The 13490-nt window shown below is 42.7% G+C and overlaps 1 protein-coding gene across 8 annotated transcripts; it reads right to left on the reverse strand.

Moving 5' to 3' along the window:
- Positions 6319-12900, reverse strand: LOC110431053. 8 transcript variants are annotated; one of them, XM_021449641.1, is made up of 8 exons: positions 12702-12900; positions 12461-12581; positions 11421-12377; positions 11174-11336; positions 7714-10228; positions 7532-7624; positions 6657-7451; positions 6319-6566 (listed from the first exon to the last, which is right to left on the reverse strand). In XM_021449641.1, exons 5-6 carry the CDS (start codon positions 9564-9566, stop codon positions 7549-7551), a joined length of 1929 nt encoding a protein of 642 aa, XP_021305316.1. In that variant the 5' UTR covers positions 9567-10228; positions 11174-11336; positions 11421-12377; positions 12461-12581; positions 12702-12900; the 3' UTR covers positions 6319-6566; positions 6657-7451; positions 7532-7548. The 8 variants fall into 8 exon arrangements, 7 of the variants coding, with proteins under 7 accessions (XP_021305316.1, XP_021305312.1, XP_021305317.1 ...); XM_021449637.1 differs by having other exon boundaries at positions 11421-12581; XM_021449642.1 differs by having other exon boundaries at positions 11421-11567; positions 12461-12900.

Genomic DNA, 13490 nt, shown 5'->3' on the forward strand with positions numbered 1-13490 from the left:
TGCCGATGGGGATTTGGTATGGAAGTTGATTTTGCCAGTCGGGACTAAAAGTTCGAAGTTTGGGAAGTGGTCTCCTAATTGGGAAGGTCCTTATCGGATAAGACACTCGGCTCCTGGTAATGCCTATATTCTAGAAACTCTCGAAGGAGTTGAATTTCCCAGAGCATTAAATGGCAAATATTTAAAGAAGTACTACCCCAGCATATGGGTCGATGCGTAAAAGTTTAAGTGCCGATAACACTCCTATCGGCTGGATTTAAATGTTTGGGGGCAGACTTAATGTTTCAAAAGATGCCGATAACAGTCTTATCGGCTAGACTAAAAGATAAAAGCGGGAAAACAAAGGTGTGTTGCCGATGAAAGCTTCAGATATCCAGCAGCGCTTGGATTGCCGATATAGCGCGCAGACGGATCTGGTTGGCTGTTTCTATCTCCTTGATATCATCATCGGCAGAACCTTCTATCGGCTTCAGCTTCCTCTTCAACTGCAGGGCTTTGCGACCGTGGACATTTCGTTCTTGTTCAAGATGCTTGATGGTCTCCGGCAGTTGACCCTCTTCTTGCTGGGCTTGGGACAGAGCATCCTCTACTTGCTTGAGTTCGGCCAGTAGAGCTTCTCTTTTTGCCGATAGATCAGATACTTTCTGCTTCAGTGCATCACCTGAAGACTTTAAGGTGCCGATGTTCTTATGTTTCTCATCGGCTAAGAGTTTTTCTTTCATCATCTCTTCAGAAAGCTGGATTTGAGCAGTTCTATCGGCAAGGCGTCGAGTGGCTCTCTGGTACTGTAGCTGGTGGCTTTCTAGGTGTGCAGCATGGAAGAGAGTTTCTTCAGCATCGGTAGGAATTTGGCCTCTAAGGGTCTTGAACAGGGCCTTGGCTGGATCAGAATCATTGACCAGTTGAGCTGTGTCTTGATGAAGTATGGCCGATAGCTCCTCCAGCTTAGCCCTGGTTTCTGCCGATACAATCCCAATTGCCCGAGAGGAGCTTGCTTCCTCACCTTCTTCTTCGAAGATATATATGGCGAAGGAGAATAAGCTGTCGGGAGAATCTTGTTCCTGAAAATGAGAATGAAATAAGTCATTTTTATGGTCAAAGCTTCGACAGACGATACTAGTGGAAAAATTGGATGACTTACTTGCTTCAAGGCAATTTCTTGCCTTTGACTCAAAGATACCGATGGAGCTACAGGTTGATCGGCAAGTGTTGCCGATGGAACGATATCGACTGAAAGAAGACAGGAAGGGTTATGAGACTAAATGAGAATAAGTTTATCGGCGGAAGTATTGTTGAAATATGTTACCTGGAGAAGGAACAACAGTTGTCTGAATTGGGGGAACTGCCGATGATATAATTAGACCTGCCGGGCCAGTTGTTTGTCCACCCACGTCAGCTGATGTACCTTCTGTTTGAGATTCTTCCTGCTGGGGTTCTTCCATCGGTGGTGCTTCCTGCATTGGTTGGGGAGATGGTGCTTGCTGTGTCTGGACTTCTGGCGAAGAAGGGGAAGATTCCACCGGGATTGGAGACACCGGAGGAGGAGGGGGAGTTGCCACTTTCTGGCGTTTTGTTCCAGCCTTAGCACCTTGGGTGCCCTTCCTCTTTGGCTGGCTAGACTGGGGGGCATCGGTACCTTGGCGTTTGGCTTTTGCCGATGCACCAGTTTGCTGCAACAACAAAAAGGAGTTTATGAGCACAGATAGCCGATACAAAGATAGTCGGCGTAAATGAAAAAGGTTTGACAAATTGCCTTGAAAGCTTGTGCCAGAGTGGAAGCAGCTACCGATGGTGATGTCTGAGTTTTCCTGGTAGTAACTTTCTTGAGGCGCACACCCCGGTGCACGATGAAAGCTAGAGTAGGAGCATTGTGACCGATTGAGGAAATCGGGCCTGATGGAAACAGGTCGATCGGCTTGCCACTCCTGCTAACCGATGGGGGGATGTTGTCAACCTGCAAAAGGAATACAGGGGTAAGTTACCGATGGAAATAGTATTGAAAAATGAGACATCGGTTTAAAATACTTACAGTGTCATCGGGGACTTCGTATTCGAGGTCGATCATGCCGCGATATGAGAGGGCCGATCTGCAGAATAGATGTTCTTTCCATTCTGCCCACCATAGCTTGTATGCCTGAGTAATAAAGGCAGCTGGGACCCATTCTGACAGATCTACATCTGTATCGGCATTTGGTGGTAGCTGGGCTACTCGAGTCCACTCGAGGAAGTTGGTGATGGGTTCTCTGGGCTTTATCACATCGGCATAAGGAAGTGCAATCGGCAACTGGCCGAAAGCTAGCTGGCGAGCTAATGCCGATGGATTGTAAAATTCATAGGTTTGGGGAGAGGTTTTTGTGCTACCAAAGAAATTCACTGGTATGGCTCTAGGAGTCACAATCGCTATCATCACCTCATTATCCCTGTCAAGAGCTTCATCAAATGGATTGAAGGTTAGAGGGAGCATGCTGTCTGGGTCATCATAAGCCAACCATGGTCGTTCATCTCTGGCCAATCCCTCATACAGAGTCTGGAAGAATCGGCCGATTTGGTCCGGATTACTCCCTGAACCAGGTAGAACTATGACAGCTTCGCCAAAATTCAGGGGGGCACGTGTTGCCGATTCCTCTTCGCCCAACACATGATTTTCGGCTATATCTCTTGGGAAATGCTGTGTGAACAAGTTGAGGTCAAGGCGCTTATGCAAGTGCAGATTGAGCCACATGTTAATAAACCACCAGGGACCTCCTAAGTTGCCGATAGACTGACCAAGCAGGAGTTTTTGGGCTACCTGATGGAGAAGATGGTAAGCAACGCCAAGCAAGTATCGGCCGAGAGGAAATTGGCCACCGTTAGCCAGTCTCTCTGCTGCCGATAGATAGACAGAAGTCGGTCCTGCCGATCGACCACAGAATACGAACTTGTCCAGCCACATATTCAGAAAGGTGGTGTGTTCCTTTGTGGTGACAGGCCCCTTCCCACGGTACTTCTGAATGTACCCCGACCAACCGCCGATAGCGCGAGTTTCCACTTTGGCACTAGGGGCGGTATCAAAGAAGTGGGTGCTATCGGCAGAAGAAACGTCTAAACCAGTGAGCATAGCTACATCGGCAAGAGTGGGAGAAACAGGACCGTGGCCAAAGACGAAAGCATTAAGGGTATCTGACCAAAAATAAGACGCAGCTATCAACAGCGACTCGTTCTTGTGCATATCGGCAATGGATAGCCTGATGCATTGGGCTAGCTTCCTTTCACCCCACTGGACTTCATTGGAATTACTGACTCTCAAGAACCAGTCTTTCCACCCTACAGTAGGGCTGGGCCAAGAGCGAAAGGTGTCTTTCCATAGATCTAAAGAAAAGTTTTCGGCTCTAAAGGGAATCCTGTTGGTTTCTGCATTGATAAGGTCAGTTGGATCTGGATTCCCTAGAGGGCCGAGGCACTGAAGGTGTGGTTGATCGGTGGGGATGACAATTTTGTTGGACAACTCCTAGTGTTTTGGGGAATAAAAATACAAAGGAAAAGGAAAAGGGAAATATTCAGTAAAGTGAAATGCGGATGAACGGGAATGCGAGAAAAGGTACAGAAGATGGGATGGAGATCTGACCTCAGGAACGACGAAGTTAATGGCCATCTTGCAGCGAGGAGAGCGTTTGGGGGCACCGGAGTTGATGAAGAAGAGTGCTTGTCGGAGATCTTGAAGGTTCGGAATGGCACCGCCGCTGGAAAAGTAAAAGTTGGGATGGTGGAATGATGTGATGGAGAAGGAGTACCCAAGAAGAAACTATTTATAGGACGAAACGGGCAAGGGCAAATCTGACTTATCTCTTTGCCGCATCTGAGAAACCCGAGGGTACTCAGGAAGATATGGTAACTGTTCGCACGATAATCAAGGGATTGTGCAGGTGATTTGATAGGAAGCGGTCATCATCCATAGATATTTCACTGTGCGATATCTCCTGGTCGGTCCATCGGCAGCGCCTTGTAACGGTCATATTGCCGATGGGCAGGTAACATGGAGATAGCCGTTTGGGAGGATAAGATATGGACGTTCATCGGCAAGTCCCTGTGACGGTAATATTGCCGATGTGCGACTAAAGTGGAAATGTCCGTTTGGGGAAGTTGAGGATTTCGAGGAATCTGCAGAGGAATAGGATCGGAGTTGTTCAGATTAAGGCTGTCGGTTACCAAATTGGGAGCATTAATTGCGGAAAGGCATCATTACTGCAGAGAATTTTGGAGCATTAATGATTTCATTCTCCGAAATTGGGGGGCATGTATTGACACCGTTTTTGGGCACGTGTCCATGATTGGTAAAGTGTAGGTCGGCAAGACAAGACGGCAGTGCTTGATCTACAGGGTGAGTTGCCGATGAAGATGGTTGCCGATGGAAGAATGGTTGAACGTGGCCAAGTCCATAGGTGGTGATGTGTTTGTGCCGATGGCTATGACAGAGGAGTCTGCCGATGACACAGAGGGAGAATCTGGAAGTTGCCGATCGGCTTATGGGGATGTCCTAGTTTGTCACGAGAGGATAGTTTTACGTTTTCCTTAGTTATTTAGATCGTTTCGTACACGAACTCTGTTTAATTTTGGAATTCGAATTCTAGTCGTGTCTGGTTGCAGCTCTTTGAGCAGGGTATAAATGTAGACCCTCGGGCCTTGTAAAATCAATCAATCAATCAAACACAAGTTTTTACTCATATTCTAGCATCTACTTTTCGACGACTTCGTCATATTTTTTTCCTTTTTATTACGAGTTCTTAGGAATTCGTCGACTTAAGCTCGGCGTATTCTCGAGTTCCGTGTGAGTACCTCTTGGCCGTGACATCCGGGCGCATCGCTGTTGTCAGGACCAAAGTATTCAAGTTACCACCTTTGCCGATAGTAAGGTCAAATCGGCTGGCACGCCTTAACGTTTGAACCGGGTATTAGCCCTTTGTGTTTGCAGATTAGCTTTTGCATCAACATCTGCTGAACTGCCCCACCAATAATTCAAGATCACAGTCTTCATCTTTCGACAAGTATCTTTGGGAATGAGAAAGCAACTCATCAGGTATGTAGGAACTGCTTGTGCTACTGATTTCAGAAACACTTCCCGACCCGCCAACTTGCTTCTCTTCCACACCACGTCCCCACCAACTTCTTCAATCTAGTTGGCATATACTCAAAGGCCTCCTTTGTTGATGTGCCTAGTGTTGTAGGAAGGCCCAAGTATTTCTCGACCAAAGCTTCAGTCTGAATTTGCATCACCTCTCTAACTTCAGCCTTGTCCTCATCACAACAATTACCACTGAAGAATACTACAGATTTCTCCTTATTAACAAGCTGTCCAGAACCTACACTATATATATTCAGGATCTCTTGAAGCCTCTCAGCTCCCCTTCTTGATGCCTCAGAAAACACAATGCAGTCATCCACGAAAAGCAAGTATTAGCTCAACTGTCAGTCACCAGCAGACAGGATCATAGAACATGAAGAAGCTGTGTCAACAGGTTAGATTGGAGAAAATAGAGTCTTCTTAAATAGGCAATAAATGTTAGGACAGCTGCACATAGTAAAGCAATAATGTTATAAACAATTCAGCTCTACATATTCCAAAGACATGGTGAGAATTGGAAGGTACATTTTAGGTGGACCGGCGATTAGTGCATGCATATTTTTGTATTGGACAGCAAGCTGAATTTTGTCCTCCAAATATAGTTTCAGGAAGTCTAAATCATGGATTATGAAATGTTTTCCTGAATGTTCAGATATGGATGTAAATCAGCCTTCCAGCAAGAAGTGTTAGAAAAAGTTTTTTTATCCTTAAAGCAAATGAACCTATGACCTTCTAATCACCCGATGAGAAAATATGTTAGCATGGCATGGAAAAATGTTGGTACTTCTATTTCTTAGTACATTGAGAGAATGGAAACTGTTTCTATATAGCATACTGGTTCTATTAAAAAACAGGGATAAAATAAGTTATTAGTAAATTATTTGGCAGGATGTTATGATATATCATTGAGCGGAACATTTTATTTTGCAGGGAAAAATGCTTATTAGAATGTAAAGCAATAAGGTAGAGAGCATACCTGGAACACAATCAGTCTAAGAAAAAGAGCATACCTAGAGCAATAAGGTAGAGAGCATACCTGGAGCATACTACTAAGCTGAAAAGGCAAATTTTGCAGACCCTCATATTCAGAAATGAGAACAAGAGCATGTTCCAAATGAGATTAATTGCAAAGCATCTCAGACACTGGTCCAAAACAGATTTATATATGTTTCATCAGGTAAGTGGAACATATTACTACTAAGCTGAATAGTTGGATTGCATTTTTTTCGAACCAAGGGAAGTTCCTCATTTCCATTACTAACATAACGGAAATACATAGTTTTGAGCAGTCAGAAGATAGAAAGAAGAAGCATAACAAAGGCCCCTAACAGGAAAAACTAAGGAAAGAGATACACACAGCTCTCAGGAGGCCACTTTTGCTCACTTTTAACCAAAAGAAAAGATAGGTATTATGCCCAAAAACACAGGTACTACTGGCCCTCTTCAAGTTCCAGATCTTCGTATGAATCTGAAAATAGAAATTTTGTTTAGTTACTAGGAAAGAAAACATACAGAAACTAATCTTAATCTAACATTTATTTAAAGAAAGTCTTTGTACCTTCATGGTCAGTTCACTAGTACAGATTCTACTCATCATCGCTATCTACCTCAACAGGTGCAGCTTCTTCTTCACTCCAATACTCCATTATTGTGTCATCCTCTTCTTAATCAGACTCTTCAGCTTCACTACTATTAGTATTTAATTGATTTTCCTTATTTAGCAGAGCAACCTCAGCAGCAGGAACAAGGACCTCCTCATCATCTCAGGTAAAATGTCAGATACTTCTGGTCTCCTACCACTGTCCACACCACATGTCTGCTCCTGATAGGGTGCAGCAGTGGATACAACACCATCTTTTTCAGCCACATTGTACAAGTGACGATGCTTAAACGTATGGACAATCCGCCAATTCTCTCCATACATATTATCCGGCAAATAGAACACCTGTGTCGCTTGAGTTGCCAAAATAAAACAATCTCTCTTGTACCACAAGTTGCTGATATTGATACTCTTGTAGAACTCATCATCCTTTGCTGAGGTATGCTTACCATCCAATTTGTACCAGTCACATCTAAAAAGAACAACTGTTCTTTGCGTACCATCAGCCTTGGCATTGTATTGTAACTCAATAATCTCTTTAAGTGTACCATAATAATCAATTATCTCCTTTTTGTGTGCACCTTTACAGGCCAACCCGGAGTTTTGTGTCTTCTTGTTTTTGTCACGCTCGGCGGTGTTGTACCGAACACCATTGACAACACAAGTGGAGTACGATCTTACTCTAGGACAAGGGCCACAAGCTAAGGCAAATAAATCTTCATCTGCCCCTTCCACTGCATTTGGACTCCACATCTGCAAAGAGAATGTGTCAGTGCCTAATTATAATGAACTAAAACATGACAGAAATAATAGGATGCTATAAAGAGACTAACATGACTCCTAAACCAATTCACAAAACCCTGCTTAGTCCTTCTGTCAAGATCTGCAGCAGCCACCCTGATGCTGTTAATGAATCTTGAAACTTTCTGTAAGGAAAAAAGTTTCAGTAAGTGATTGATCTAAAAATAAAAAACAAATGAATGTAATGTACACAGGTAGAGATTTCAGAACATACTTTATGTATATCTCGGCCCGATCACAATTATAGAGAACATACCAAGACAACTGATCAAATTCCTCAGTGTAAGAAAACTCACATGCACCGATAAGGTTAACACCATGCCCAAAAACATCAACAGTATACAACGATTGATCTGAAAATCCAACATTTCTTAGAAGCCGATTAAACCTTGTCTCCACATCTTCCATATATCTAGAGCAGAATATGAGGGCTTCATCTGCCACATAAGCCTCTGCAATTGAGCCTTCTAGACGTGCCTTGTTCCTAACTGACTTCTTTAGAGTATACAAGCGGCGTTCAATTGGGTACATCCAACCAAATTGCATAGGTCCTCGAAGGATGGCCTCATCAGGTAAATGGACAGCAAGGTGAACCATTACATCAAAAAAAGCAGGGGGGAAGATTTTCTCGAGCTTGCACAATATGATAGGAATTTCCATCTTCATTCGTGCCAACAAATCTTTGTCCAGTCTTTGGCTACACAATTCCCTGAAAAATTTGCCAAACTCAGCAATTGTTCGATAGATATCATCATCCAACAACCCTCTTAACCCAGCAAGTATAATCCTTTGCAACAGAATGTGACAGTCATGAGTTTTCAGGCCTTGCCACTTGATTGCATCACTAGTTAAGCACCTTTGTATATTTGAAGCATACTCATCTGGAAACTTGGCACCCTTCAAGAAATTCAGAAATTGAGTCTTCTTTTCCTGGGACAATGTATATCGAGCTTTAGGCACGTCATAGTCATCTCCATTATGCAGCAATTGCAACTCCTTCCTAATGTTCAGATCAGCAAGATCTAACCTTGCATTGGTTGTGTCTTTTGACTTCCCTTTGATGTCAATAATGGTACCGAGCAGACTTTTACACACATTTTTTTCAATGTGCATGACATCAAGATTGTGCCTGAGCTTCAGAGATGACCAATATGGTAAGTCCCACAAACAAACCCTTCTACCCCAAATTGGCACATGACCCCTAGAACGCTTCCTTTTTTGTCCAACTCTAACATCTCTAACCTTTTCTAGTTCTTCTAGCAGCTCTTCTTTGGTGAAAGTACCTGGCTTTTCACTAGTACCATGAAGAGACTTAAAATCACTGGCATTGCACAAACGATGACCTCTCGGAAGGAAACGACAGTGCCCAATATAACATAGCTTGCTCCTTATGGCATAGGACAGAGGATTTTTGTCACAATGGAGACAAGCAAAGTAACCACTTGTGGTACGCCCTGACAGAGTACTCAATGCTGGATAGTCATGAATACACCACAACACTACAGCAGGAAGCTTGAAATCTTTTCCGGTCAAAGCATCAAAAGTATTCACCCCAGACCATAGCTTAAGTAAATCATCTACAAGAGGCTGCAAGAAAACATCAAAGGCTTTCCCCGGTGAAGTAGGACCAGGAATCAACAAGGACATCATGAAATTAGATTCTTGCATGCACAACCAAGGTGGCAAGTTGTATGGAATCACAAAAACAGGCCACATGCTGTAAGATGAACTCATGTTGCTAAAAGGATTGAAACCATCTGTGGCAAGTCCAAGTCTCAGGTTCTGTGCGTCTTCGGCAAAATTAGGCCAGCACTTGTCAAAATCTTCCCATGCCTTTCCATCAGCAGGATGGGTCATTTCCTTCTCATTGTGTTTCCTCTTCAACTTATGCCACCGTACTTCCTCAGATGATTTCTTGGAAACAAACAACCTTTGAAGCCTAGGTATCAATGGAAAATACCTCTGTACCTTTGCAGGAACCTTCTTATTCTCACGATCTTTCCATCTTGATGCTTGAAAAACTGGACAATTATCGAGCTTTTCATATGTTTCGCCCCTGAATAGCATACAATTCTGTGGGCACACATGAATTGATATATAACCAAGTCCTATTTCATGGAGCAGTTTCTTTACTTCATCCTATGATTTTGGACAAGTGTTGAACTCTGGGAAAGCATCTGACAATACCTCCAAAAATACAGAAAATGCTGAGTTAGTGATCCTATAGTAAGACTTGACATGGAGCAACTTGATCACAAATGTCAGCCTTGAAAAATGGTGCAGCCAGGATATAAGTCACGCTTAGCCTCTTCAATCAAAGTTTTGAAACGTGATGCAGCTTCATTGGATGGGTTTCCATGGTCATGTCCACCAACATTTACATGTTCCAAGCCGACGAGGTCACTTAACATGTGATTTAACCCATCATCGTGTACTGGTTCCTCCAAAGAATTATCATTTCCATCCTCAAGTATTGGCTCCTCCAAAACATGAACACTGCTGCTCTCTCCATGGTTTATCCACCTTGTATATGTACTTGACATGCCATTGAGCAGTAGGTGCCTTCCCACTTCATTTTGGTACAGATGTTTATGGTTTAAACAACAAGTACATGGGCATAGAATTTCTTCATCCTCATTAAACCTCTCTCTAACGAAGCTCATGAAAGATTTCACACCACCAATATACTGAGGTGTAAATAGTGCACCATGCACCCAACGTCTATCCATCTACAACAAAATGTGTAGAAAATGCATGTCAACCCAGTCACAACCACTACATCAAGTGTCAAAGAACATCACTAAATCGAATTGCATGACTTATAAATTACAGTAATCACAGAGGAGATAAAATGATGAAACAGTGAGTATCCATTCATCCTATATATATCTTCTACAAGACGCCATTTTCTATGATACGCTTTTTCTGGTACAAGCTACAGCTTGGATATTACCAAGATTGTTTCTTAGAAAATGCAATAATCATGATTTTCTAATTGTGCATTGACTGCATTCTTATTGACCACTGTGTATAAATGTTTGTCCTACAATAAGCATTGGATGCATAATTGCATACTCTAGCAATTATACAGAAGTACCAACATGTTTTGGTTGCAAGAGATTGGCGTGGCAGCGACGTGCCCCAAGTTTTCTAGTCCTAACTTAAACTAATTGTGTATTTATAAATCTGCCCTGTCAACTAGCCAAGCTGATAGCGCCTCTGGAAAGATAAAGGTACACAACTTATCTAGTAAGTACTTCTAGAATAACATATAAACTCCCTCCACTTAAAAAAAATTCAGTTCCCACTTCCTGAGGAGTCAAGCAATTTAAAATTTGACCAATGCAAAATTATACAAAATATTACTAACATTTATAATATCAAATAAGTGGAGACATAAATGTTGATATTTTTTCCTATGAACTCGATCAGACTTAGAAAAGTGTGACATATCTTTAAATCTATAATGGCATTCTTTTTTTGGACATAGGGGCTACCAATTACCTTAGTGTGACATATCTTTAAATTTATAATTGCATTCTTTTTTAGACATAGGGGCTACCAATTACCTTACAGTATGTTCGAGATCAACTGTACTATATAAAATTTCAGTATAACATCAAACAAAAGAACAAAATGATGAGGAAGCTATTAAAATTTAGAACATCACATACTTGTGATCGAGTTAACCCGTTAACACAAAACTGTATGTACTATGGGAAGAGATGTGCCTTGAGTTGACCTTATTAGGGCTTCAGAGCTAAAACTGTTAGTGCGGCTGTCAGTTCCAACTGCAATTCAAAATCATCTCATAACTCATGAGCCCGAGGCGATCACCTGCCAAAAGATAGGGAAGAAAATTAATCAAAGTATTCTTTGATCAAATCTTAGATCATACGAAGAACTGCACAAGTTACCTACATGCATGATGTACTGGACGGTGTCTGCTGGTGACTGACAGTTGAGCTAATGCATGTTCCTACTGTGCTGGGATGGATCATGCACCAGTTCCATACCAAGTTAGCACTTAGCAGTGGTGTAGCTTGCAGATTAAAGACAATAATTAAGCTGCATTATCAAACTCATCACTCCTTCATTTCCCTGAGACAAATGAACTACTAGGCAGGAACATCTCTGATGAAATATTCTCATGTAAACAGCTGTCCACTAATGACAGCTTTAAACTCTGTATCAGGTGATTTTATCACCATCATTGCAGCAACCTGCTGCTAATTAATGAAATGGCTTTTATCAACAAAAAAAGAACTGGAAGAATTTTTCATTGATGCCTAATCCACATGTACCAATTTCATCGACACAGCCAAGTTAAAATGACACAAACTAATGAGAAGGCCGACTACACATTTCAAGCACAATATCAATTTAGCTCGCACATAGTGGGTCCAGATCATGTGATAGTAGGTGAACATTTTGCAACTTTCATTACTTGCCATAGTTTGAACTAGGCATTGGAAGTGCAAATTACATAACAGAGGACATTGCCATTGTCAATGGAACTACAAAAGAACTAGTTCAAGAACACTGCCATCTACAAAAGAACTAGTTCCATCTGCAGGGTGGGATCTTCATATCATATATTATACAGGAATAGCAAAATGAGACGTACAAAAATATGCTACTACAGCAAAACGAGACTAATTAATATGTTGTTTATTCAAGATTTTATACGGAAGGAGAAAAACGAGAAGATAAGTACTAATGCTGTAGGCGGTACTAGTCTATTACAGTAGAACATAAGTAAACAATCCATCACTCTGCTAGCTTGTTGCTTCATAAAGAAAAAACATTGAAGCAATTGATCTCTTGCAGTTCTTATTCTTATATATATACAAGAAAACTCTGGAATGGGCCGGGGACCTACAAAGAACTCAAATCAGAGCATGATGCAAGTATGCGACATGGTGAGGGGGAGGAGAGGATGAGGAAGCTATTCATCTTACCAATGAGGTTGAAATATAATGTGGTACACCTCTCACGTGTAATACACTAATACTAGATCCAATTGAATCTCAAACCGTCTTATTAGCCAAGTACTATCTTTGAGCATTCATTCACAAATACCTACTAGGATAATTAGGCATTAGACATTCAGAGCAAGTGAAGAGGAGCAGTCGGCAGAGTAGGACTAGGGAGCCTCCGGCACACAGCAGGGGGAGCAGGGGAGGGAAGACACCGACTCACATTGGGGACGGCCGCGGGAGGGGTGCGCCGGCGGCGAGGATCCGTCGCTGGCGGGGGTGCAGAGGAGCGCGGTCGGCGGGGCCGGAGAGGAGCGCGGTCGGCGAGGGCGGAGAGGAGCGCGGCCGGCGGCAGAGCCTCCCAGCGCGGTCTTTCCTTCGGCGAGCGGGAGCTCTGTTTCCCGGAGCGGCGCGCGCGCATCTGTGGGTACTGGCGTGGATAGGACACACGGACGGCGAGAATAAATTAGATAATTAATTAACCTGAAGTCAGTCTTATCGTTAAAATACATAGATGGTTCCATATATTTTAGAAATAGATACGTAGCTCAGTGGTAAGCTGGGTTCTTTGGACATGGGAGGTGTGCGGTTCGAATCCTCCCGCTGCGGTATTTTTTGCCCCGTTTTTGTTTTAGCCACGCAATAAATCAAGGCCCAGCCCACGCATGGCCACGCAAAAAAAAAGGCCACGTCAATAAAACAAGGCCCAGCCCACGCATGGCCACGCAAAAAAAAGGCCACGTCATCTCGCCATGTTGGATGCCATGTCATCACCATGTTGGATGTTGAGCTGTGACGAAACGAAAGTATTCGTCATACATCTACAACTCAATTGCTAAGATATGAAAAATAATCCATGACGGTCAGATCGTCATATATAAATCACCTAACAAATGAAGAATATGAGTCTATGATGCTTTCTTAGACCGTCACCAAAAATCGTCATGTAAAGCACTATTTCTTGTAGTGGTCAGCAAAACTACACTTTTTGCATAAAACAAAGAGAAGAGAG

Source organism: Sorghum bicolor, chromosome 10, assembly GCF_000003195.3.
Source record: "Sorghum bicolor cultivar BTx623 chromosome 10, Sorghum_bicolor_NCBIv3, whole genome shotgun sequence".
In the NCBI taxonomy this organism is placed as follows: domain Eukaryota; kingdom Viridiplantae; phylum Streptophyta; class Magnoliopsida; order Poales; family Poaceae; genus Sorghum; species Sorghum bicolor.